Source organism: Brienomyrus brachyistius, chromosome 1, assembly GCF_023856365.1.
Source record: "Brienomyrus brachyistius isolate T26 chromosome 1, BBRACH_0.4, whole genome shotgun sequence".
NCBI lineage: Eukaryota > Metazoa > Chordata > Actinopteri > Osteoglossiformes > Mormyridae > Brienomyrus > Brienomyrus brachyistius.
Window position 1 is genome coordinate 9,077,710 of NC_064533.1, and position 26,601 is coordinate 9,104,310.

Here is a 26,601-nt window from a genome sequence, read left to right on the forward strand (position 1 = left end):
TTCCATGGAAGCGCCTGGCTGCCACCATGGAAACGAAGCAAGCGCCCACGCGCGGTCTATGGGACGCGGTGAGGTACAAACTGAGCGCATCTCACATTTTCAAACGCGCACCGTGCCGACAACCTGCGTCCTTTAGCAACGTCTGATGTGTTACTGGGATACAAGTTGTTCGAATCTGATCGTATGTGCATTTTGAAAACAGATAAAAAAAAAGCATGAAAAGAAAGGAAAAAGTTGAATGTCTGAAGTTCTTTGTTGTAGTCTTCAACAGCATGTTTTTGGTAAGTCAATAGACAATATTCACCACCAAGACTGTAACTGGACTTAACTGTACCACTTTTTCAGATATTTTCTGTGTGTTATGTAGCTATACAATGAGAATGACTAAAAATTACGTTTTTTTTTTCATTTAGATACTTGGACTTGCTTTCTTTAGTTGTGGTGTCTGGGTTTTATTTGACCAGAACAGCTTAATTGTAATGATCAGTGCTGGTAAGTTCAGTATTTTTGATTTAAATGGCAAAATAAATTCCTTAAAACACAAGTACACATGCACCATTTTTTTAATTTATTTTTGTAAGCTCATTTTTATTGTGTTTTAAATTTGCCTAGGAAACGCTGTGAAAGCTATCGCCGCGGCTCTCTTTACAATGGGCCTGCTTGTTGCTGGTATCAGTGTCCTTGGATACATAGGAGCAGCTACAGAAATCAGATGTTTCATAATACTGGTAAGTACAGAAGCCTTGATGCAATTGTTATAGAACTAGATTTGCAGGAATTTCATATCAGTCCATGAAAATGTAGTACTGGCCATAATACTGTAAATATATGTTGAGTGTATTATAAAGGTCTGCTGCTGCTGCACTGGGATGAATGAATATCTGACTGAAACATACTATTAGGTAAAAGTAGCTGTTAATATGTCTGTGTACTGGCATTGTTTGGCTGCAAATGAAAAGCACACTCGGCCAGGCAGCGTTTCCAGCCTCTCCTTCCCCTTAAGGTGCTCGCTCACTCTGTCCATTGTCTCTGGTTATGCTCTGCTTTCTTTCTCATGAACGGTCATGTTCTTATACCTTTAGCACATGACCTTCCTGACACCTATAGTTGCTGGACAAATTTTTGTCATATCCATGATGATGATAAATAAAGAAAAGGTAGGTACAGTTTATCTCTATTCCCAAATATGAGACAAACCTAGAATGACAACATGCATAAGAAAGGCAGCAGATCACATGACATGTAGGTTATCCATGCACTACCTCCCATGATACCGCAGATACGACTCATCCACTTACTATAAAGGGTCATGGAGGGCCTGCAGGAAGCACAGGGCACAAGGCAGGGGGCACCTACATGCCTGGGACAGAGCCAGAAACTCTAAGCTACCTGACAAAACATCACCTCGAGTAGGGTGTAAAATTTGGGACCCCTATTTACTGCTGGTCCCACTGAAACTGCCAGGGAGCCCATGCCCCCCCAACACATCTGATTACAGGCAGATAAACTCGTATAGACGTATATGATTCTGCAACCAATTTCATCCATTCATCTGCTGTAACTACTTGCCTAATTTAGGGTGGCACAGGTCCTGGAAGCTTATGCCAGAGGCTACAGGCGCAGGGCAGGGAACAACCCAGGATGGGGTGCCAACCCATCGCAGGGCACACTCACACACCATTCACTCACACATACACACCTACAGAATCCAGGTCCCACAGGTGTGCCGCGACAATGCTAACCACTGCACCGCCATACCACCCCTCAACTCATTTAATATAATCCTAATCAGACAGCCATTTCATATCTTATTAATTTGCCTCTGCTCCTTTAACATCCTGACCGGACAGTCATATGACTCCTATTGACAGTCTCTGCTCTTTCCTTAGATCTCTGGAGCACTGATGGATGAGATTGACCAATTAATCATTGTCTATGGCAACAAAACAGCGGGTGAACTGGCACAGGTCATGTGGCAGCTGCTGGACACTCTGCAGTGTTATGTATGAAATATTCCTCACATTCTCCATATACTTCTCATTTGGGCTTTTTCCAGACTAACTTACCGTACACTGCTCCACAGGGAAAATGCTGTGGAAGGATGAACTATACTGATTGGGACCGAAACCTTTACATCTCCTCACTTCCAGAAAGCAATATATATCCCTGGTCCTGTTTTAATGTGAGCAGCTGTCCAGTCCTCCACAGTAACAACAGCACACAGGGGTTTGGCCAAGGGTCAGCGGTCTACCTCCAGGTATGAGAGCACACAGCTTGAAGAGAGACAGAGACACTTTACTTTTAAAGTGTTTTATTGAGGGATGATTCTAGCATTTAACTGTTAGGACAGCTCAGCCTTCGTAAGAAATGCAGGACGCCATAAATAGGGACGAGAACTACCTATTATTCTGATCCATCTCTAACAATCCTGTCACGTCTCTGTTTGAAGCAGAGGTCTCTTCTGGCTCTTAATGACCCTCACCTGTTCTCAGTTACACATAATTCCTAGTATTTGACTTGTACCTAATTAGCTAAGTATGGTACCTGGTGTAGTGGCAGAGCACCCTTTAGTTGAGCAGTGAATTTGTCAGTGTTACAGTGCTGTACATTTTGTACGTGCTGTATACTGTACTTCACTGTGCTCAGGTCAGCTCTTGTTCCTCTTTAGCTATCTTTCCTGCCTCCTTTTTTGGCTCCATATAGTCCTTTGGTTTGTACTTTTGTTCGTATGTTTGCTCCAACAATAAAGACCCCTTTACGTTAGCATAAGCTGAACATGGATCATCACTCCTACCACTCCTATGACACCTTATTGTTATACCTCTCTGTGACAGGGCTGTCAACAGAGTATAGAGGACTGGCTGTTGGCAAATGGACTTGCTGTTTTAGAGTTGCAGTTAGGACTGGTCTTAATTCAGGTAAGCAAAGCAGCAGGTTAAATATTTATACATTTTTCCTCATTGCCCATAATTATGAAGCCAATTCAAGCCAACAAATGATGGTGTGTCTTCTGCAGGCCCTGCAGCTGGCCCTTGGCTTGTGCTTCTGTCACATCACTCAGAGGAAAGGACAAGAAGTGCAGCCTGAACTAAACATTCCCTGTGGAGACAAGGCAGTCTATCTTAGCGTAGCGTGTCGAGACCTTCCTCTGTAAAGCAGACAGTCGATGCAGTAATAGCTGAAGGCCTTGAGCAGAAGGTTGCTTGATTGAGTCCCAGGAGAACCCCAGGTCATTGTGAATATCCATCCATCCATCCATCCATCCATTTTCTGAAACCACTTGTCCCATTCAGGGTTGGGGGGAGTCTGGAGCCTATCCTGGAGCTTATGAACAACCCAGGATGGGGTGCCAACCCATCCCAGTCATTGGGAACATCTTAATTAGAATCTAATATTCTTTTTGCTTAACACGAATTTACACACCATAGCCTCTTGCTTCCAGTGTTGGGGTGCGAATCCAACCCCAACCTGTCCGTCTGTGTGTGTGGTCCAAGTATACCTTACGTCGTGGGTAATAAATGCCCCCACAATGTTTCAAAAACCTGTCATTTTGGGGATCATTTTTACAGTCCCCTTAAGGATAACCTCCATTTTATAAAAAATTGGCACTGCAATCAAAAAGATACAAATTTGTTTGGTTACTTATGGTTAAGGTTAGGACTGAGTAGGGGTCAATGTTGTTTCTTTTGGATTTTGTATTTTCTCATAGAAATGAATGGATGGTCCCCACAAAGATATGAGTACATGTCTATGAGTGTGTGTCTGAGTGTATGTGTGTCTGCATGTCAATGTATGTATATGTGTGAGACCATATGTGTGTGAGTTGTGTGTGCATGTAAGGCATGTGTTTATACGTATGTGTATGTATGTGTGTCCTGCTTCCTGAGACGTTCCATGCTTTGCCATGAACATTTTCCAACAGTTCAATGCACCATCAGCAATTCTTCGCCATTAATTTCACCTATGAACTGCGCCCACCTGTCTTCCTGGGTTTCGTCCCAGACCCAGACAGCATTGCTCTTGCTGAGGCAAAAACCGTGTACTGCTCTGTGCTCTCATTTCCCACCTCTGCACTTGTCACAAAATCCATCCATCCATCTTTAATAACCAGTCTAGCGCGAGATCTGTATGAGATGCCGAGTCATTGCAGGGCACACATGTTTGGATGGAGGAAACCAGAGTAGTGTGCGGAATCCCAGGTAAACAGCTGGAGATCATGAAGCTTCCACACACAGACGACACAGCACCCTGCGTCGAGTCACTGTATCTCCTCGATCTGAAATCAAAAATAAAGACAACAGTGCGATCTACAGAATTGGCAGTCAAATGTAAATAATGATCAGAGCTGGATAAGCGGAATGAAAATGGATACATGAGGGATGGATGGATGTATGGATGAGCTGAAGCAAGACTAAGAAACATCATAATATAGTGTAGCGCTGGGCGGACCAAGGCAACGCGGGAGCAGAGGAGGATAAGGAGACTCGCTTGCCAGGGAAAACACAGTCTTTAATAGCGGTCCATAACAGGCACCCAACAAGCATCGAACCAAAAACACACAGCCGGAACACAAGGGTGTCAGACGCTGAGCTGTAAGGTGCACACACGGTGGGAGAGATATACAGGGTAAGAACACACGAGGATCGTACAGGATACACACAATACACGGGCAAACGCATGTGCGACAATAGGGAAATGCAACCATTAACAATAACAATACAACAAAGGCTATTTACAATTACAGACAGTGCCACAGACTCGGGAGGTTCTGGCACGGGGGCGGGGCATCGTACAGGCGGGGAAACGAGGTGACATCCAACAATGACCCACTGGGGAACTGAACTAAGGCAGGAACTTAAATACAGAGGGGTAACAAGAATAACACAGGATAGGTGAAAACAATTATCAAGGGCTGGGAAAACAGGTAACAGGTGAACCTGATAAAACTACACCATGAAACTGAAACTAGGAAACAGATTCTCTCACAAGGGGAACAAAGACAGGTAAAACACAACCATGGGCACAAAGCAAAAAACCAAAACCAAATACAAAATACAGGAACTAGGAAAAATGATACATATGAAACACTAGGAAACAAAATCTACAAAATACAAAGAAGGCAGGATTTGAACACCCAACAGAGAAGTTAGCCGCCACACAGTCAGCTCACTGAGCCATGCAGCAGTATAGGGAGCAAGAGAAGCACACTAAGGACTTTGACAACGGGGAGGACAGGATGGCTGGTGCCACCTGCTGGTCAAACGGGGAGACATGAAAGACTCGGACGGACGGGTGCTGACCCTGACAGACAGGGGCTATTTACAGTTGCACACGGGGCATGCTGAGACATGCACTCTGCCGGTGCTACAATACTATTTAACGTCTAATGACATAAATACAGGGATTGACTTTTGAATATCTACTTCTAACAATTCAATCCATGTCCCACTGATATGGTTCCATCTGTAGGATAATTTTCTGAAGTTAATCCTCAGTTGAGGACATTCTCATTTGGTGTACACTGAAATAGATGTACTCACTAAAATACATTTTTAGGCTTAATGTTGTCGCGCTTATTCAGATCAGTATGTTTATATATCACCCTCTTTGTCCCATTCCACTAAACCATGTAAAATCTAATCTGTTTTCTATAATCAATTTTACTCAAAAATCTCCCAGGTAGAAAACTGCTACTACTAAGTGAATTACTTTTAAAGGCTATAAATAGAATGCACTTTGACAGAATATTTCAAAGGTATTTTCATTTGCTATGGGATGTTCTATATTATTGCATACACTGTGAACATGCTAAGCTGCCATTGGTTTTCAAAGTAAACAGGCCACATTGGCATAATACAGTAGCACCACGTGCTGTGAAGTATTAATGATCTGTGCTTTTTAATCGCGTCCTGTACGTGTAAAATGTTACTGCGCCTTTCCTTCCGTATTGGGTCCCACTCATGCTGTGTGGTCTGCGATACCACGGTAACCCCATCGCCTTTCAGCTGGCTTCAGGTTTCCACAGGCTGATTCATGGCATTAAGTATTAAAAAGGGCATTTGCGCCACTCCTGCTGCCTACGTAAAATTTATATGAAGAAAACTCCAAGGTCACTGAAGAACTTCCCCAGATTAATGGCCAAATGGGGTGCAGGTAGTAACCATCCCCGACTTAAAAACCAGCGCAGATGCAGTGCATCATTAGCAAGACAAAGATAGCCTTTTTTTTATCTCCAGCTGTGCTTCTTAACACTATTTTTTGGTGTTTGGCTTACATAAGGCAGTCTGAAGTACTTGCTGTTTTTCACTGGAAATGTGAGCTCACCCACATATGCGTTAAATATGGAAGGGGCAAAAATTTCCAGTATACCTTCCATTGACATCACACAAATATCTGAGCCATTTTTATTGACCTTTATTTGTATCTGCTATCACACTCTGAGGTATTAAAGCTGCTTATCGTCTTTACGCTGCTGGTCTTACCTGTTTGGTGGTATGCAGTTCCTTAATCAGCCAATCGGCCCAGATATCTGAGACAACTAAACAAAACACAAGCGATAATTCCTCACAGAAAAACAGCCACTGACTACATCATTGCGATGCTTACGATTAGCCAATCGTACAAATAAAACTCGTGCAAAATCGTACAATACTGTACAGTGAAACACACCACATTAGTAAGAATATACAGGCAGAACACACAGAGCACCTGAAATGCAACATCCTGTGTGTGGTTTTAAACAACTCATTTGAGGGAAGGTGTTGATTCCTCATATTACGAGGTAAACAAATCCCAGACGTGCAGGAGGAAGGCATGCCCGCAGAGCTGAGGGTCCTGCATTCCCCCAGACTGTCCCGCACATGAACAGTCACAGCCGTGACGTGTGTAAAGACAGGTATAGCTCTGTGAGAACAAACCTGGGCAGCATGATGAGCAGAACCATGTGACCTGAGGGCAGGCTGGGGTTTCCCTGTCAAGATTTAAAGGGCAGGGGGACCTGAAAAACTACAACATACTCATTTACGTGCTCATGAACATAGAACGGGGAATGAATCAATAAAATAACTCTAAAAGTGGACTTTCCCTCCAGAAGCACCCCCCCCCCCCCCCCCCTTTACTGTATTGCCATCCGAGGTTTGCAATCTGCTGTTAACAGTAACAGCAACATTTAAATCCGAATTTTAATGTTTCGTTACTGTATTACGTCTAGCGAGTTAACACAAACCAAATAAAATGGTCTTTGCCAGGATTCATGCATGTGGATTACATTCTCACAAATAACATTAAACTATAAAAATCAGTGATTAATCCATCAGGTGTTCATCCGCAAAACAAATGTTCTTCAGCACCATAATTTCAATAGGTGTTCAATAGGTGGGTTTCAGTCTCCAGTTCGGGGCAGTTGTCAGGGATGATAAAGAAGCTGTCCTACTTACCACCACCTATCACAGCATCCCTCAGAATTACTGCATCCAGCCCAGAAAAATCGCATAAGTACCAAAGCTTCTCATCATCCAGAGCAGCACATTGAAAAGGGAGTTAGTTAGCTGTCAATGTAAGTAATATGAGAGGCTACGGTAATCAACCTGCTTCCACTCACAGGCAAACTGTGCCAAACACCACGTTAGAAATCATCTGAGGAAACGCGCAGGAGTGCTGAGGTCACATCTTATGGGATGGAAAACTGAAGACAGGAGAAACGCATGTAAACGGAAAGGAAGGGAAAAGCTTCGCGTACCAGTCATCAGCTGAAAGGCCGGGGGCGGCGGTGTCGAGCTTCTCAGTAACTGCATATCAGCATTACCCGGCAGTTTCGACCTGCAAATTGCCTGCAGTTTTGCATCAGTCATTTTTAGAAACTTGTTGTTACATAGTCGGCAGAGCAATACAAGCTATAAGAATGAACCGCTCAATCAGTACGCATGCTGACTTATAGAACATTATTACTGGTTGGGAATACTTAAAATGTTTGATGATTATACAACTACCGTAGATGTTTAACTTAGGCAGTAAATATAGATCTGCCCCAGCAGGAACAGCTATCACTAGCTTATAAGGGTGAAAGAAACAACTAGTATGCAGTGAAAGTAGCAGTTTGTAAAACGTTTCAACAGATCGCCAGTATCAGGGAGAAATTCCAGTAACCCCCGGAGTCATGTACTCACTCATTAAAGGTGCATTCAATCATTATTAAAGCGCTGGAGTAGGAAAACATTATGAATATATTAAACGCACGATACACTACAAACTCGGTTGAGGGTATTATACGTTTATACGTTAAATGTCCATAGGTAACGTCCCAATTCAAATATGTAATATTGCTATTTCAGCTTTTAGTCCTCTTGCCGATCGTTAATATTGAAATGGAGATAAGAAACCCAGCTAAAGTTAATGGATCGCATTCGTTAATCTCGTGTTGCTTTAAGAAATAACACAGACTCACTCGTTTAATCACACACAAAGTGCAAACAAAAAAAGCTGAATGCTATAACATCTTCAAGTTCAGCCAATCTCTATAACTGAATATTGCGCACGACAGTACATAAGCTTACCGCAGTCGGGGGCTTAAGCATTCGTAATTGTGGGCTGAACCAAGATGTACACAGGGGTGTCGTAGTTAAGTGAAGTCACAATATAGAAAGAATGTTAAAGTGGACATAGAAAAAAACATCGCATTTTGATTTCCTTATAAATCTATTGCACACAAAAATTTCAGTTGCGAAAAAATCAATAGAAATGCCGATACTTCCTGATGAGTAGAGTAAGACGCCCCTACTACATGACTACAATGCCGTGCGCCGCTAACACAGAGAGCTGGCGCGCCGCCTCTTGCGCTCATCGCCGGCCAAACGATGCTGCCCGAGCGGCGTGTGACCCCGCAGCAGCGTGACACCCGACGCACTTTCTTGTGAGAAGGTCGACAGTCTCCCTCGCAGGTAAATAGCGTGTGCGTTGTGTTTTGGCGCATTTTCGTTCACCTTGCGAGGTTTGGTGCAGAATTCTTACGGGTGCGAAGGAAAGAGCGCACATGGATGTGACAGGATGACTGGGCGGGGAAATCATTTCATTCTGGTAAGAAAATGATTAAAAAAAGATAAATGACGATAAATACACCACCATGTTAATTAGGGTTCATTTACCTCCAGTGCCAAAAATCTGATATATTACTTAATGTCGGACGTTCATGTTACTGATTGATTGCGCTATAAGTTGGTTATTAATATGGACTGGGCTCCGGTTCATGTTCAGTATTCAAGATATTATTCGTCATCTGCGCAGTTATACTGGAACTATTCGCAGTTAAATGAAAACAGTAGAGATCTCTGTATATGCACATGATGGGTCTTTTTCTGTTCATGTACAATATTTCCGCATATTTACATGATGCCGTATTTATCTTGTAAAGGCTCACGTTGATGTACATTATCTCTCCATATGTACATGCTGCCGTATTTAATTTATATGCGTTCTGGTTCATGTACATTTTATAGTATATCTGCATGTATATGATACCGTATTTCATTTATATACGTTCCGGATCATGTACTGTATGTCTGAACAATACTACAAGTACATGATGTCGTCTTTCTTTTATAAAGGCTTTCGGCATATGTAAATGCATTTTGACATTTTTAGCATTTGTTTGAGATTTTAAAAAGTGGGGTTTGTTTCGACCCAGTGTGCGGGTTGTAAAGATAAACTGCGGCACAGTGCGTCTGTATTGCGGACCGCCGCCGGTGGCCTTTTCAGCTCTAGTAACAGCGCGGTCGCTTGTCGCCGTCGGCCAGCCACCCGTGAGCACCGACGCAGTGTTTGGGGCCCCACGCTTGTCGGGTTGGGTTCCCTACTGAATTATTAAAGTTTCTTGGCGTAATGACTTGTGTGTGGTGAGAACGTCAGGGGTATTCCGCAATTTGTTCACTTACACATAAAGCAATGAGTCATTTAATCTGTTTTCGGGAAACGCAAGCTTAAATCAGCTGCCTAAATGGAGCGTGGTGATTTATAATTTGTCATTAAACTTTGAAAGCGACTTAACTTGCAACGCGTGTGCTTTCACTGATGGGTGAGTGCAGGTTCAATAACCCATCATCTCACTATATTCCCAATCACGTGCTCAGCTCAAGAAGGCTTGTAATTATGTGCATATAACTAAGAAAAAAAAATAGTTGCATCATTTTCACTTCAAAATGACAAGTAAGGTACTTGTAAAGATAAGTGAAGTTTTGTTTAAAATGTAAGTAATAATATCATATGTCAGAATCTGAAAGTCTGTGAGTTTGGACACCCCCAAATACTTGAAGATAATATTTTACCATACCTGGAGTCCATTCTATACCGAATATATAATGGAGTCAGCGCCTCTGAGGTCTGATGGATCGGACCTTCTGTGGTGGGTTGTAGCCAGTACTGGTCCTAGCCGATTGTGGTACCATAGGCGAGCATGAGCACCGGTGCCCCCCGTCCGAGGCAAAGTGAAATTAACTGCCCCCTCAGAAGTTGGCGCCCCAGGCAGCCACCTATGTCGCCTGTCGGATTGGCCGGCCCTGGTCGTAGGTTCGAATACCGTCTAATGCCGTACTGGCTCCGCCATGCATTATGGTCTTAAACCTGTGTACGTTTTGTCAAGACAAAATCAGCTACAGGCGTACAGGCAGCATGATAGAATTTAATGTTTTTGGACAGATAAGTAGAATGACGATTTGCATTTAGATGCCGCTAATGATGGGTACAGTCATAGACTTTTCTGATGTGTTGCAGTTAGAACATAAGAAATTAATAAACGAGAGGAGGCCATTTGGCCCGTCAAGCTCGTTTGGGGAGACCTTAACTAATAGCTCAGAGTTGTTAAAATCTTATCTAGCTCTGATTTAAAGGAACCCAGGGTTTTAGCTTGTGCTACACTAGCCGGAAGACTATTCCATACTCTAACTACACGCTGTGTAAAGAAGTGCTTCCTCAAATTCATTTTAAAATGTTCTCCCGCTAATTTCCACTTATGACCACGAGTTCTAGTATTTAAACCAAATAAGAACAAAGTGTCCCTGTGGTACTTTGCTGTTCTGGGTTCGCAAAGGGGCGCGTGCATCTCAGTAAAGTTTCGCTGTTGTTGTCTTCTCTTGTTTACAGTTCCTTTGAAAATGAAGAAATAAAAACGTCACATCTCTGCATTTCAAATTCTGCAAAGAAGAGTTTCTACTTTGTTAGCTGTGGGGGTTGGCAAGTGAACTGGACGTCGGCTGAAACCTTTCCCCACCGAGAGACATTTCCAGTTACTGCTGCCGTTTACTTATCAAATGCCCAAAAACAGCAAGGTCGTCAAGAAAGAGCTTGACGATGATGTTACAGAGTCTGTCAGGGATCTTCTTTCCAACGAGGACACGTGCGATGATTCATTCAAGAAGAGCTCACTCATCGTAAGCGATGTCCAGGAGGACAGAGACAGAGACCTGGAGGATGGCTCTGACACAGAAGAGGAGCGCCCTGCCTGGAACAGCAAGCTGCAGTATATCCTGGCCCAGGTGGGCTTCTCTGTAGGCCTGGGCAATGTCTGGAGGTTCCCTTACCTCTGTCAGAAGAATGGAGGCGGTAAGTGCATCTTTCTGCAGGTGGTTCTCGGGAGCTACAATGGTGTTCAGGCACCAGAGAAAGATATTAGTTGCATGAGGTTGAATTTGGTATACAGGAAGTAGTTTTTCCTTCACTTCCTGTGGTCTGCACGCCTCAGGAAGGGAGATGGGTCTGGCTGCAGAACACTGGGCAACCTTCCCTAGGAGAACCTCCACGGTGGGGCCACAAATCACATGATCTCCACCCCTGGCCTGGATGTCATGCAATCTTCAGGAAGTTTAGGATATAGAATATTATTATTATTAAGGGTCCAAAGCACGGAGTACTATGAACCATTATAATTTTTATTATAATTATCCATCCATCCATTTTCCAAACCGCTTATCCTACTGGGTCGCGGGGGGTCCGGAGTCTATCCCGGAAGTAATGGGCACGAGGCAGGGAACAATCCAGGATGGGGGGCCAGCCCATCACAGGGCACACTCACACACCATTCATTCACACATGCACACCTACGGGTAATTTAGCAACTCCAATTAGCCTCAGCATGTTTTTGGACTGTGGGGGGAAACCGGAGTACCCGGAGGAAACCCCACGACGACATGGGCGGAACATGCAAACTCCAAAAACATGTGACCCAGGCGGAGACTCGAACCCGGGTCCCAGAGGTGTGAGGCCACAGTGCTAACTACTGCACCACCATGGCGCCCCTATTATAATTATAATTATAGCAATTATTATTATTGTAACCGCCAATAATAATAATAATAATAATAATAATAACAATAATAGTATTGTAATAATGAGTATAATATATATATGTACTGTATTCTATTATTATTTTATTACATATAATATATGATTAAATATCATTACTACATTATGTATAATTATAGCTTTATAATTATTGTAGCTAATACAAATTTATAATAATGTATATTATTATGATATAAAGTAGGATTTTATCATTATCTCTACTAGGCTTGTATCGTATTATTCTGCGTAATGGAGGATAATACCACCACTAGGGGGCTTGAAATCACATGACCTCCACAATAGTGCTGGATATGATGTTAGTACAACAACGGGCACTAACTCGAATAACCCAGCCTCCTGAGTTCCCTTCAGAGGCATCAGGTCTGGGCCAGGGGTGCAGTTTCCGGCCCCATGGTGGAGGGCATTGCATACAAACTCCATCCTGTGCAGTTAGAGGAGGAACGTGCTATGTTGTCCTGCAGTGCTGCCCCAGTGCCCAGTGAGACTGACTGCTCAACCGGTAAAAAAAAGGTTTACAAACGAGCTGCTGTGTAGCCCAGTACGTGCTGGTCAGACCATAGCATTTTAATACAGGTTGCATCATCCTGCCATTTAAACTCACTCTGTGTGACACCAGCTCAATGCTGCAGCCAGTAAGACCAATAAGAAGTGAATATTCTGCTTGATGCAAAATGTGCCTGGCAGTCACGCTGCTAGTATGACAGAAATAGCTAAAGTTAATGCTGAACAGTTTTGTCTTTACCCAGGTTGACCAAGATCTGAACTGCACTGAAAAAAACCTAGAATTAGGGAACACCAGTCCTCTGGAAGATTTAAAAATGTTTTAGTATTTTAAAGCTCTCATTTGACTACTTTCTTTGCCAAACGAGTAAAATGAGTGATTGTGGAAGTTTTAATCAGAATAAGTACCATGTGCAACCATAATGAACACTGGTAATGCTTTACATTAACTGCATCTTCATAATGCCTTTATAATGCATTCACAGAACATTCATAAACGGCATGTAAGTGTACCTTAACAGCTTGTTATACATTAATAAGAAACATTATATGATAATAACAAATATTATAATCGTTTAATCTTATGTGTGTTGTTAATGCATATTAAAGCTGTTAAGGTATGTTTGGATGTTAAAATATACTTACATTGCGCTTATGAATGTTCTGTGAGTGCATTATAAATGCATTACAAAGGTGCACTAATTGTTCTATAAATGCATTATGAATGTGCATTGAATTTACAGCGCTACCGAATATTCATTTGACCCGTTTTCACTTTTGCAATATCGCCCTCTGATCAAAACCTGCTCCAATCTCATGCATCAGTCAGCTTCAGGGTGTTTATCTGGTTGTCAGAATTTCTGTGACCCCATTGGAAGGGAAACAGATTTATCAGCTGGTTAAATGAAAGACCACCCGTCCATTCGGATTGCGGTAGAGTCATGGGTGCTATGGAAGGAGTCATTTGTGTGAGTCACAGACAGTTGCTTTCTTCGTGGTCCTAATTAGCTGAGGTTTGACCCAGAGAGCTGGCTTTCCTCTCTCTCACCATTTGCATGACATGTTAGTCATTTTCCGTCTCTGATTGCTACCAGGGCTTTATCGCTCAGTTATGTAACTGTGCACCTCCACTAAAGAATATGACGCTAAACTGACTTATATTTGGCGCAAAACTGACATTCATATAAAAATTAAATTCCCTCGATATGCCTCTGCTGTGAATGCAGTGTGATATGCATTCCTCTTCAGTTTTAGAGACAAGAATATGCTTGCTCTCTTACGCTCTACAGTTATGGCTCAATAGTGACACAGTGTGATTTGTACCATGATCCGATGCCAGTTCACCTTCCCTGATCCTGGAAGCGATCGCAGCTTCCTGCAGGTTGGAGCTGATACCTTTTGGAACGTATGACAAGCAAGAGTAATGATTTTGCGAGCAGACAGATTAGCATTAGCATCTGGTCATGCGCAGCCTTCGGCGTGTTTGGAGTGATGTCATTAAGGGCCATCTCGGGTCACTGGGCTTCTTACAGGTGCCTTGTCACACCTGTCTGTGTACTAGTGTCCCGGTTTCATTCTCTGTATAACTAATGATGTTTGCTGCACTCTTTAGCCGTTTGCTTCCAAAATCTTATCTGAAGGTTATGGGAAGCCATGTTTTCCACCGTTGGGTGGCTGGGCTGGGCATCTTTTGTGTCCATTTACCTTTCCTGTGGAACCTTTGAAAGATGGCCATCATTAAATTCTATTCCTTTCAGTTATCAAAACTCTATTTTAAATGATAAAATACCTTGAGCTTTGAGACATTCTTTGGTATTTCGGAATATGCATTCTTTTTGTGAAAGTAGGACAGTTGTGTTCATTCTTCAGGTACGACCTTGATTACCCGCTTTGTAGTTCAGTTTTTCTTTCCAGAGATGCTTTCTTCCTTCAAGAATTGTGCCATGAGTTGGCTTTCTCCTTTTTCCTGTCTGATTTCATGGTGATTATATATTTATACTCACTGTTACTCACCAGCCAGTGTTGTGGAAATAGTGGTCAGCCTAAAATTTCACAGAGTAAAAGATGGATCCCAGGAGACTGATTGTTATGCTGTAAGTGTGACCTGACCTTGGCTGTTCTTATACAACATGTGCAGGAAAAGTGCCGAACCCTTTCAACAACTTGGATAAACATGGTTCGTTTACCAGGGATGAGAGTAAACCCATCCATCCATCCATCCATCCATCCATCCATCCATCCATCCTCTGCCAATCATCTAGGTCCAGGTGGGGGGGAGCAGCAGTCTAAGCAGGGATGCCCATACCTCCCTTTCCCCAGCCACCTCCTCCGAGTTGGACATGCACCTCCTCAGGGAGGTGTCTAGGAGGCATCCTAGACAGGTGCCCAAACCACCTCAGCTGGTAGGAAGCGTGTAATGAGATCATTCTGAAGGATTTTCTTTTTGTGTATCAGTCAAAAGCTCATTGCATTACGTCATCTTTCATGTACCGGGCTAATACTGTGCAGATACTGTGCGGATACGAGATTTTTATTTGCCATTTGTGACATTCCAGGCACATTGGAATGCTTATATTGTATAATACTGTGTTGAGCGTCTTTGGGAAAGCGGGCAGTAGTATGCTCTAACGTCGAGGGTCTCTTTTGTGGCTTGGCCCTCCTGGTTGTCCACACATTCGTTATCGCAGGCAGATTTAACAAGGGAACACTGGAAGTACATCAGCCGTCCTGCAGTGCTTACATTAAGCAGGGATCTCCCAGGGGCTGGCTGGTGTCCCTGCTGTCCTGTGTTGGAAACCCCTAGAGCAATTAAGACTGCAGAGGTACTGAGCGTGTTTCATGATGAGACAGGGATGTGGAGTGGAACACACACGCTCACATATAAGGGATTGTGTTTTATGGTAGTGATTCCTGTTTTGCACATTTTTTTGGGCGTGTTTCCTGGTGAATGACAGTGCTGTTCAGGGCTGCATATCGCCACCATCTCATACCTGTGTGCAGGGAGTTCACATGGAGTACAGGATGTTCAGGTCACTGCACTGCTTGCCGGTGTCATCATTTAAAGGCACAGTCACCAAAATGGAGGAAGCTTTGAAATGAGGGAATGTGTTCTTGTGTGTGGGGGGAGGGGGGTTATGTATATACAAAATATCTAAATGTCCCCACAATGTAATAGAAACCTGTAACTTTTTAGTTGAGATTAGGGTTATACCCATAGAAATGAATGGAGAGTCCCCAGAAAGATATGATTATGTGGACTGTGTGTGAGTGTCCTGTAAAATGACTGTATCATTTAAGATAAAGATAACAAATGACATTCTTTGCCTTTCATGCACATACATAGAACTTCTTTATCCCCAGCTGTGAATGGAAAACAGAAGGTAGCATTAGGGTTATGGTTGTGGTTGGGGTTCAGGTTATGGTAGAGGCATGACGACTGCGCCGTTCCGGTTGGTGGGTCTGATTCTTCCCTCGGCTGTTTGAGTTTGTCCTGTTTGCCTGAGTTATCTCTGGGGGCTCCCGCTGGCTTTCTGTCCTTTGTAGTTTTGGGGAATTTCTGTCTCTAACTGCGCATCATGTGAGAGTGTGTGTGGGTGTCATGATGGACCTGACCAGCCCCCCCGTGTCAGTTTCTCCCTGTGTTCCCCTTCGTAGGGTTTTCCCTGTGTACGATTCTCCATGTTTTAGGGTTCTCCATGTGTTGGTTTCTTCCTTTGTAGGAAGCAACCCCTTGTTGGGATTTTCCCTGCGTAGGGTTTCCCCTTCCATAGGGTTTCCTTTGCATAGGGTACCTCCATGTTGGAGTTTGCCCTGCATAGGGTTTTCCCCTCTATAGGGTTTCCCTTGCGTAGGTTTTCCCCTGTGTAGGTTGTCCCCTGTGTTGGGTTCGCTCTGATTTGGGTTCCCCCGGTATTAGATATCCGGTGTATAGGGTGTTTGTGTGTGTGTGTATGTGTGTGTGTGGATTCCTGATGGCCCTCTCCTGACAGGAGCTTACCTGGTGCCCTACTTACTCCTGCTGATCGTGATCGGGATCCCCCTCTTTTTCCTGGAGCTGGCAGTGGGCCAGCGAATCCGGCGGGGGAGCATCGGGGCATGGAATTACATCAGCCCCCGTCTGGGCGGCCTCGGCTTTGCCAGCTGCATGGTGAGTGTCCGGGAGATCCCTGATAGATATCGCCGTCATCGCCCCCCTGGGTCTGCTTGGTGCTCAGTTTGGTCCGTCTGTCTGCAGGTCTGTTTCTTCGTGGCTCTATATTACAACGTCATTATCGGCTGGAGCCTCTTCTACTTCTCCAAGTCCTTCCAGCAGCCGCTGCCGTGGCACGAGTGCCCACTTGTAAAGAATGGCACAAACACATGTAAGACGACTCCAGGCCCGGAGGAACAGCTCGAGTTATTGGCAGTTTGGCACCAAGCGATATTATTATGACGGCATGCCTGCATGGAGCTCTGTTTGTCGTTCGTAGATGTGGAGCCAGAGTGTGACAAAAGCTCAGCCACCACATACTTCTGGTACCGGGAGGCTCTGGACATCTCCAACTCCATCTCTGAGAGTGGAGGCCTCAACTTGAAGATGACGCTGTGTCTGCTGATCGCGTGGGTCATGGTGTGCATGGCCATGATCAAGGGGATTCAGTCATCGGGGAAGGTGAGAGCCCAGGGCATAGGGTCCAGGCCCATTCAGAGTCTCATCAGAGAGGGTGAGAGCCCATCGCCAGAGGCACAGATCCTAGGGCATAGGGTCCAGGCCCATTCAGAGTCTTATCAGAGAGGGTGAGAGCCCATTGCCAGAGGCACAGAGCCTAGGGCATAGGGTCCAGGCCCATTCAGAGTCTCATCAGGGAGGGTGAGAGGCCATTGCTGGAGGCATAGAGTCTCGGAAGTTGATCAGAAGTTTTGCAGACCAGCTTTGGAGGAGTTTCCAGTGGAAGCTTGTGGTGTGTGCCTGAGTGTAAACGTACGAGCACGACCATAAGAGCTGCATGGCGATATCCTTAATTAAACCTTAATTCAACCAGATCCTTAACAGTTTATGGACACAGGCAGAGAAGCTCAGTTTGTCTTAAGGATGAGTCTTTATTCTACTGTACAATACAGTGGACTGGTTTTAAAAAGCATGGGGGTTCATTTCATTGTGATGAGGTAGTCGGTGTTTTAACGCACTCGACATTCTGTTACCTGTGCATAGTGAATGAGCTTAGTGAATGAGCTTAGTGAATGAGCTTAGTGTTATGAGCATAGTGTTATGAGCATAGTGTTATGAGCATAGTGTTATGAGCATAGTGTTATGAGCACAGTGTTATGAGCATAGTGAATGAGCTTAGCGAATGAGCACAGTGTTATGAGCACAGTGTTATGAGCACAGTGTTATGAGCATAGTGAATGAGCTTAGTGTTATGAGCATAGTGAATGAGCTTAGTGTTATGAGCTTAGTGAATGAGCATTGTGTTATGAGCATAGTGTTATGAGCATGGTGGATGAGCATAGTGTTATGAGCATTTGCAGTTTGGAGGGGTGTATGTTAGGGCTGGGTTTAAATAATTGATTTCCAATATTGATGATGATGATGATGATGAGAACCCTTTATTGCTGTTGCAATACACCATGCCACTAGTCACAAGTACCAGCGAAAAACTGGCCATCAACCGACCATACATATACACAAACATCACAGTAGGGGGAGACCAAATTATATCAAATTACTATTATTTCAAATGTTTTGCTTAATATTGTGTTATCTATCAAATATAAAAGATACAATTTAAGCAACGTGTGGGCAGTGGTGGCTTAATGGTTAGGGAAACACACTTGTCAATTGAGTGACTGTAGGTTCGAATCCCCGACCAGCAAGGTACCGCCCCCAAACACTGCTGAATTAGCTGCCTACTGCTATGTCACATATGGGTTAAATGCAGAGGAGACATTCTGATGTTGTGTGCTGTGGTGTGTGAACAATGACAACTAATCACAAAATGCACTATAGCCAAACAGAAGTTATTATCAATAGAATGTATCAAGTACGTTGCCGGTGTTTCCGCGATTTGTGTCAACAAATCAGTGCTGACAAATGTAATGTGATTACAGGGTGTAAGTTTACTTACACCTTGTTTACCCACAATGTCTCCCCTTTTGAAAGATGCTGTGACTGCAGAGCTGTCCCTTTCTGCTTGAGTGCTTATCGCCTCCATGATATACCATAACAGTAGCACGCGGCATGCTACATGGTATGCCGAATTTATGCAGATCGCTAACTGTTCAGCATCAAGATCGATATTGAATCGAATCAAATGGAATCAGAAATCAAATCGACTTGGTACCTTGTGAATCGGAATTGAATTGATTTGGGAAATCGGTGGCGGTACCCAGCCCTAGTGCGCTATATCGCATATAGTGCATACTATATAGTTTTACCTGTGAGAATCACGTTTTATTAGCCCATGCTGCCATCTTGCGGCCATGAGGTGTAGGGAGACCAAATAGTCCAGCTCCTTGTCATTGTACTTTTGTTATTTACGCTTTACCATATAACCTAGGTGTGTAGTAAGGCTATACCATAGATTTGCGTAAGTAAGCACTATGATGTTCTCACAATGAGAAGATCGCCTAACGGCACATTTCTCAGAATGAACCCTCGTTGTTAAATGACACATGACTATATAATATTGGTTCTGGTAACTAGCGTACATACATTACTTCTGCTTTATATAGGGTTTGTATAGGGTGGCCAGATAATCCAGAGAGGACACATTGAGCTACTCCGAATTTTACAAGCTACTTTAAAACTGAAATGCTTGGCTAAATAGTTCAGTTCTTCTTGTGCTTTGACTGGCTTGTTTCCTTGACTGAAACACTCATCCAGCTATTTCTAATTGACATTAGTGATACGTGCATGATTATAGGAGACTGACCAATCAGCACACAGCAGTGAATGCAGTGTTTCTGGGTCCTTTTAATTAAACGGTAGTTTACAAATCCCGTCCTAGCCCAAGGTGTCCTCCCTAAAGTGGATTATCTGGTCACCCTGTGGGGTGGAAATTTCACAGGTTGGCATGCGGCCAAAGCAGTGACAGAATGAGGATGTGCTACAAGGGTGGAGGTTTGTTTTCAACACACACCGTGCTCCCACAACATCCATAACCAAAGCTATGCCCTTGGACTATCGAGGAGCAAGCCAGATTCCCATCCTCCCCCCAGTCAGAAAGCTCCACTACCAGCACAGCGTAGCAGGTTATCAGTGATATTAGTCACAGATATGACCTCATCAGTGCACCACCGTGCATAAGGATCCCCCACCCTTTTCAATACCTGACTCTTTCCTCCAAATCAACCAGGATTTTATCACTCATCTCACTGCTTTCCATGCCGATAGATCGACATGTATGCTAACGCTAACGTCTTCACCCCCTGGCTTCTCGTAGGTGATGTACTTCAGCTCTCTCTTCCCCTATGTGGTGCTCATCTGCTTCCTCGTGAGAGCTCTACTCCTGAAGGGGTCGCTGGATGGCATTCAGCACATGTTCACCCCAAAGGTACGACTAAGATTGGCCCATCTCAGCTCGGGCTCAAGCTCGGCCACGTTAATCCTGCTTCTGCCTGTGAAATGGGGCAGCTTGACCGTGACATGGTCCGCGTGTTTGTACCAAGCAGTGCAAAAACTCCTCAGTGAAGCATCTGGAAATTCTTTAGGTCATCTTGGATATCCTCTAGCTAGTTTGTAATATGGTGATGAGGCGTTCCATGGTGTTTCAGGTTACAGTGCATATCTGTGTTTTTATATATATTACATCGAGGTAATATAGAAACAGTAAAGACACAAACTTATGAAAAATTACGAAAGTTATTAGCTGCATGAGCTGAATTCTGGGCTCGTTTGTGACACACCTGATACAGATTTCCTTCTGGGTAAAGTTTTATTTCCTTTCTCTGTGGGCAGCTGGAGATCATGTTGGAGGCCAAAGTGTGGCGTGAAGCTGCTACACAGGTCTTCTTTGCCCTGGGCCTAGGCTTTGGGGGGGTCATCGCCTTCTCCAGCTACAACAAGCGTGACAACAACTGCCATTTCGATGCTGTGCTGGTTTCCTCAATCAATTTCTTGACGTCAGTGCTGGCCACACTGGTGGTGTTTGCCGTGCTGGGCTTCAAGGCCAATGTCATGAACACCAAGTGTATTGCAATGTGAGTCAACACAATGAGGTGTTCTGGGAATGTTGAGGCTAAGAGCAGCATTAAGGTGATGGACACATGTTAAGAGACTCAAACATAGCACCTATTATTGGAAAAGGGCACGTGTGAAGACATCAAAGGAAGCCGCATTTGCATTTGCACATTTGCACCCACGTCCATGCATGCGTACATGCATGCATGCACCCATCCATACTCAAACTGATTATCAGAATAATCATCCTTCACTACCAAGAACGAGATCAGAGAATGTGTGAGGCAGCCAATAATCATTCAATCGATCATTGATGAGACAAGCGTCAGACCAGACCGAAAGGACGCCACTACAGCTCTGGCAGAGGTGACATTTATTTATTTATTAGTAATTAGATTAATTTTACTAAGTAACTATCTGTTGCTATGCTGTTTGAAAAAGATGGCAATGCAAACATTGCAGGCAGCTGCTGCCCGACTTTGAGTTTCCAATTTAAAGAATTTCTGCACGACTGACATTCCGATAGATTGTAATTTCTTGCCCTGCGCATCTTTGATATTGGCTCAGCTAATAAAATGCTCCCTGCAGACTTAAGCAACATATAATGGTGAAGAACAATAAGTAGAACATATCAGAAACAAAAACATACCTGCACCATACATACGATATATATATATATATAATAAACAAACAGTACACAATAACATACAAGTATGACAACAAGGTGTTGAGGTTAAAGATCTATACCAGTGTCTTCAGTCATCATTGTGTCCTTCTAAAGATCAACAGACAATATTTTCTGTCCATAATTATCCAGGAACATGAAGAAGATAATTGGGTATCTGGGGAATGAGATCAGCCCCGACCTTATACCACAGCACATCAACTTCAGTCACGTCACCCCGGAGGACTACCGACAGATGACGGACATCATCCGTGGGGTGAAGGAGGGCAGCTACGCCGCGTTGGGGCTAGAGACCTGCGACATCGAGGATGAGCTGAACAAGGTCAGAGGTCACGGAGGCATGGCCCCTGTTTTGTGTTTGCTATCGCAGCTTTACCTCGCATGTCTCCAAAACCATTGTCATTTTGGAAATAGAGCCTATTGCACATCTTTAATATCCCATTTTCTCAAAGTTTGGCTTCATTTGTTCAAAATAGGTACTTCAAATTTACAGACGTAAGACAGTAATAAAAATATCACTAACAAAAAAGTATTGATCACCTTTTGGGTCATGAGCAAATTTTGCAGTTCTCACATGTCACTTTAGCTTTGAGCAAAAGTAAATAAATAATTACAACTAAACTAGAGACTGTAGCTGCATACAGTCATGTGACAAAGAAAGTACACCCTCTTTCAGTCCTAAGGTTTTATGTACCAGGACATAATAAAAATCATCTGGTCCTTAGCAAGTCTTAACATTAGGTAAATACAACCTCAGGTGAACATTACATGACATTACATTGCGTCATTATTTGTTTAACAAAAACTAACCCAAAATTCAGAAGCAGTATGTGAAAGTTAAGTGCACCCTTACTGCTTCCATAGGAATTAAGAGGGTAAGGAGCTTACAATTAAAATGCATTTAATTGACCATCAGCAAGTATGACCACCTCTATAAAAGCAATGTTTGCTGGTCTGGAACATTCAGGTGTGGTAACACAATGCCAAGGAGGAAAGATGTTAGCAATGATCTTAGAGAAACAATTGCTGCCCATCAATCTGGGAAGGGTTATGAGGCCATTTCCAAACAATTTGAAGTCCATCATTCTGCATTGAGAAAGATTATTCACAAGTGGGAAACATTCAAGAGAAGTGCCAAGGAGTGGATGTCTCAGCAAATTCACCCCAGGGTCAGACTCTGCAATGCTCAAGAGAAATTGCAAAAAATCCAAGAGCTACAACTCGGACTGTCCAGACCTCAGTTAACAGTATTTGTAACCGTACAATTAGAAAAAGACTGAACATATATAGCTTGTTTGGTTGGGTTGCCGGGAGAAAGCCTCTTCTCTCTACAAAGAACATAGCAGCATAGCTTAGGTTTGCAAAGTTGCATTTGAACAAACCACAAGACTTCTGGAACAATGTCCTGGACATCCGCGTACATGGACGGCCAATACTTGGCCGTAATGCACAGCTGGGCATCTTGCAGTCATTGAGTCAACCATGAACTTCTCTGCATACCCATGTATTGTAGAGCCAATTGTGAGGTCATCTGTCTGACAGCTAAAGCTTGCCTGAACTTGGGTCATGCAACAAGATAGTAATCCCAAGTGCACCAGAAAATCTACAACAGAATAGCTGAACAAGAAAAGAATTAAGGTGTTTCAGTGGCCCAGTCAAAGTCCAGACCTCATTCGGATGAAATGCTGCGGTGGGACCTTATTTGTGCATAAACAAATACCCACAAACCTCGAACTGAATCAAGACTGGGCAAAACGTCCTCCAAAACGATGTGAGAGACTGAAGTCGTACAGAAAACAATTACTTTAAGGTATTGCTACTAAAGGTGTTTCTACAAGCTACCTAATCATACTTGTACTAAGTGGTATATAGGTGTACTTAGTTTTTCAGACGTGGCTTCTGCATTTCGGCTTATTTTTTGTTTAATGACACGACGTAATATATCATGTATTGTTCAGCTGAGTTTATATTTACCTAATTTTAAGACTTCCTAAGGACCAAATGATTTTTATATCCTGATACGTAAAACCATAGAATTGAAAGAGGGTGTATTTTTTTTTCCCCATGATTGTATACTGGTGTTCATTTGCATGATAGCAGAACCATTTGACTTGTGCCTGGAAGCAAGGGATTGTTTTATGTAGAATCCAGCAGCGTTGGGATCAAGGGAAAAAGAAAAGAGAAATTCCTTTTTGAGGGACAGAAAGAGGCAGGAATAACATTGGGTGTGATGCAGGAGGACAGAATTATCAAGAGATATTTCAGGGTTAGTCTACTGGGGAGGAGGACAGCAGAATTTAAACATACAGCATAAGCCATCAACAATAACGGGAGGAGTCAACTGCTATAACACACCTTTTCCTGCCCCCTAATTCAATGGTGCCGGGGGATTGACCATTTAGTGTTTCAGTGCTTTTACGGTGCAGCCCTGCCCTGCCTCCCACGACTGATGATATGTGGTTCCTTGGGGTCTACAGGCAGTTCAAGGCACTGGTCTGGCATTCATCGCCTTCACTGAAGCCATGACCCACTTCCCCGCCTCGCCCTTCTGGTCGGTCATGTTCTTCCTCATGCTGGTCAACCTGGGCCTGGGCAGCATGTTCGGCACCATTGAGGGAATTATCACCCCCATAGTGGACACCTTCAAAGTGCGCAAGGAGTTCTTCACAGGTGGGCTTACGGAACACTGGGATGGCAGGACAACAGCACAGGCAATGCTCTGTGGTTTTAATGAATTGTACTGTTTGGGCATAATTATCGTAGGCATGTGCTGGGGTCCCACATTGGCCTCGGACGTTTTTGGAGTGTTTTACTGTCCCCGTGTAGCTGTGTGTAACACTAACGTCATTTTTGTTGCTCCTTCTTACCCATGCTAAACAAAGCGGGCTGTTGCCTGCTGGCGTTCAGCATCGGCCTGCTCTTTGTGCAGCGTTCTGGGAACTACTTCGTGGCCATGTTCGACGACTACTCTGCCACGGTGCCCCTGCTGATTGTGGTGGTCCTGGAGAACGTGGCGGTGGCCTGGGTCTATGGTGTTGACAGGTATGTGTCATGGGAGCATCGAAAACCGCGAGTCTAGCCTTTCACCTTCAGTTGATCTTGCTGGATGCCATGCTGATGTTAAGGTATTCTCTGAATGCTGTGTTCAGCAACCCTCCTACTTTATCACACCATTGGGCTGCTGTGCTGTTCCCTTGATTAGCATCTGTCTTCGTGAGGCAGATGATGTCATTGCATTGATGTTTTTTTGCTGTCAGTTGACCTCAGCCGCCCTGTTTTTAACAGATTCTTTGAGGACCTAAAAGACATGCTTGGATTCTCACCGTTCCGCTTCTATTACTACATGTGGAAGTACTTTACCCCCTGCGTGCTGCTGGCGCTGTTGGTAGCCAGTGCCATCCAGCTCGGCATGACGCCCCCCAGCTACAATGCTTGGATCGAGGAGCTGGTAAGTACTGGTAAGGCTTTGGTCACACACATACAACCCACGATTTTTGTTTTCTTATTTATTTATTTCCTTAAAGGTAGGGCATGTGGACCGAGCCACACAAAGCAACCCCGCCCCCTTCCTTCAGGCATCCCTCCGAAGCCCCTCCTTCTCCCTCCCCCTGTCCCGTGCACGAGCATGAACGCCACAGCGTGTGGCTCGGTCCAAATTTAATAAAGTGTATCAGACTAAAATTGCATACTTACTTTAAATATTCCATAATATTGTGTTTTACAGGATTCTGCTTGTGTACCGTGTAAACAAACCATTCATGAGCATTGTGTGTACTGTCCTTGCACTTTGTCAGTTTTGCACTAAACGTTTGTTGTTGTTGCGGAATTTCTCCATGGCATCAGTAAAGCTTCTCTACTCTAATATGATGTCATTGAAATCGAATGATCCTAGAACTATAGAAAACAGAAGTTGTTTGCGTATCCCAGGCCGAGGAGAAGGCGCTGCGTTACCCCCCCTGGGGGCTGGCCATGTGCGGCTCGCTGGTGGCCTTGGCCGTGCTCCCCGTGCCCGTGGTCTTCGTGCTCCGGTTCTTCGACCTCATCGGCGACGGGTCCAGCAGCCTCTCTAACGTCTCCTACAAAAAGGGCCGCATCATCAAGGAAAGTCCTGGTGCTGAGGATGACGACGCCAGCCTCATTCATGGCAAGTCCCCCAGCGAGGCCCCCTCCCCAATGCCCGGCAAGAGCATTTACAGGAAGCAGAGTGGCTCGCAGGACGTGGACACCGCCCCCAACGGCCGATATGGGATTGGCTACCTAATGACTGACGGGTCTGACATGCCCGAATCAGGCTTATAGCTTCCCCCATATGACCGTCGTTCATACGCAACTGTGAATTTGTCCGGACATCCGCATACATGGACTTGTATAATACCGTGTAAGTAATGTAGGCCCTGTCTTGTGCACACGCTACGCTGTCCTCTTTCATAGGCTGGGCAGCTCTTCGCTTTGCTGTGTTTTTACTGCAGATTGGCTGTGGGTCGGCCTCCTGCCTAAGCACGGTGGGAAGCTGTCTTGTCTTTGCTGTGTGACTCGCTGCGCGTTCGGCACGAGGTAAATACCGAGGAAACGCCCCAGCCCTGATTAGATCTTGCAGTAGAGAAGCCGCAGGAGCAGCTGGGGGTTCGACTCACGATCCTCAGAAGCATGCGCCTCAGATCTGCACAGATTCATTCTTAGGACACTTGCTGAGCTGTGTACATGTATACAGTGTTCTGTAAATACGTTACATTTATCTCAGTACTTTGCACTACAGAGAAGTTGCTTTTCGTCAGGTGATTGTTTTGTTTACTCATGTGCTGTAAACTAGTTCGATGCTTCATCTTCCTGTAAATACCTGTTTTTTTCCACTGACCTGCTAAAAGCGCAGCATCCGCCTTGTGAGATTAAAGATCAGACGTGATTCTGA

The 26,601-nt window shown here is 44.1% G+C and overlaps 2 protein-coding genes and 1 long non-coding RNA gene across 9 annotated transcripts; 2 read left to right on the top strand and 1 right to left on the bottom strand.

Moving 5' to 3' along the window:
• The first annotated feature begins 79 nt into the window (after window positions 1-79).
• On the top strand, window positions 80-3,576 carry LOC125705879 (tetraspanin-19-like). Of its 3 annotated transcripts, XM_048972212.1 has the most exons (8): window positions 81-281; window positions 414-492; window positions 613-728; window positions 1,083-1,157; window positions 1,890-2,003; window positions 2,084-2,257; window positions 2,835-2,918; window positions 3,017-3,576. In XM_048972212.1, the coding sequence occupies exons 1-8, from the start codon at window positions 216-218 to the stop codon at window positions 3,152-3,154; spliced, it is 846 nt and encodes a 281-aa protein (XP_048828169.1). In that variant the 5' UTR covers window positions 81-215; the 3' UTR covers window positions 3,155-3,576. The 3 variants fall into 3 exon arrangements, with proteins under 3 accessions (XP_048828176.1, XP_048828185.1, XP_048828169.1); XM_048972219.1 differs by lacking the exon at window positions 1,083-1,157 and having other exon boundaries at window positions 80-281; XM_048972228.1 differs by lacking the exon at window positions 414-492 and having other exon boundaries at window positions 80-281.
• Window positions 3,577-4,494: 918 nt separating this feature from the next.
• Window positions 4,495-8,497, bottom strand: LOC125705897 (uncharacterized). Its single transcript, XR_007381733.1, has 3 exons — window positions 7,739-8,497; window positions 6,918-6,970; window positions 4,495-6,538 (listed from the first exon to the last, which is right to left on the bottom strand). It is a non-coding gene; the product is annotated as an uncharacterized LOC125705897 (long non-coding RNA).
• A 284-nt stretch (window positions 8,498-8,781) lies between these two features.
• slc6a15 (solute carrier family 6 member 15) lies at window positions 8,782-26,601 on the top strand. Of its 5 annotated transcripts, XM_049029284.1 has the most exons (13): window positions 8,782-9,072; window positions 11,131-11,589; window positions 16,839-16,996; window positions 17,084-17,210; window positions 17,319-17,500; window positions 20,271-20,381; window positions 20,786-21,027; window positions 21,825-22,014; window positions 24,170-24,362; window positions 24,575-24,734; window positions 24,978-25,140; window positions 25,217-25,323; window positions 25,420-25,613. In XM_049029284.1, the coding sequence occupies exons 2-12, from the start codon at window positions 11,298-11,300 to the stop codon at window positions 25,319-25,321; spliced, it is 1,923 nt and encodes a 640-aa protein (XP_048885241.1). In that variant the 5' UTR covers window positions 8,782-9,072; window positions 11,131-11,297; the 3' UTR covers window positions 25,322-25,323; window positions 25,420-25,613. The 5 variants fall into 5 exon arrangements, with proteins under 5 accessions (XP_048885241.1, XP_048885224.1, XP_048885232.1 ...); XM_049029267.1 differs by lacking the exons at window positions 25,217-25,323; window positions 25,420-25,613 and adding an exon at window positions 25,620-26,601; XM_049029275.1 differs by lacking the exons at window positions 25,217-25,323; window positions 25,420-25,613 and adding an exon at window positions 25,620-26,601 and having other exon boundaries at window positions 8,782-8,936.

Bases quoted from the DNA above. Each gene is read 5' to 3' on its own strand.
- slc6a15 (XM_049029267.1), top strand. From the start codon at position 11,298: ATGCCCAAAAACAGCAAGGTCGTCAAGAAAGAGCTTGACGATGATGTT. The intron at 20,382-20,785 runs GTACGACTAAGA...CTCTGTGGGCAG, and splicing joins AGCACATGTTCACCCCAAAG to CTGGAGATCATGTTGGAGGC. The intron at 21,028-21,824 runs GTGAGTCAACAC...ATAATTATCCAG, and splicing joins AACACCAAGTGTATTGCAAT to GAACATGAAGAAGATAATTG.
- LOC125705879 (XM_048972212.1), top strand. From the start codon at position 216: ATGAAAAGAAAGGAAAAAGTTGAATGTCTGAAGTTCTTTGTTGTAGTC. The intron at 282-413 runs GTAAGTCAATAG...TTTTTCATTTAG, and splicing joins TCTTCAACAGCATGTTTTTG to ATACTTGGACTTGCTTTCTT. The intron at 493-612 runs GTAAGTTCAGTA...AAATTTGCCTAG, and splicing joins AATTGTAATGATCAGTGCTG to GAAACGCTGTGAAAGCTATC.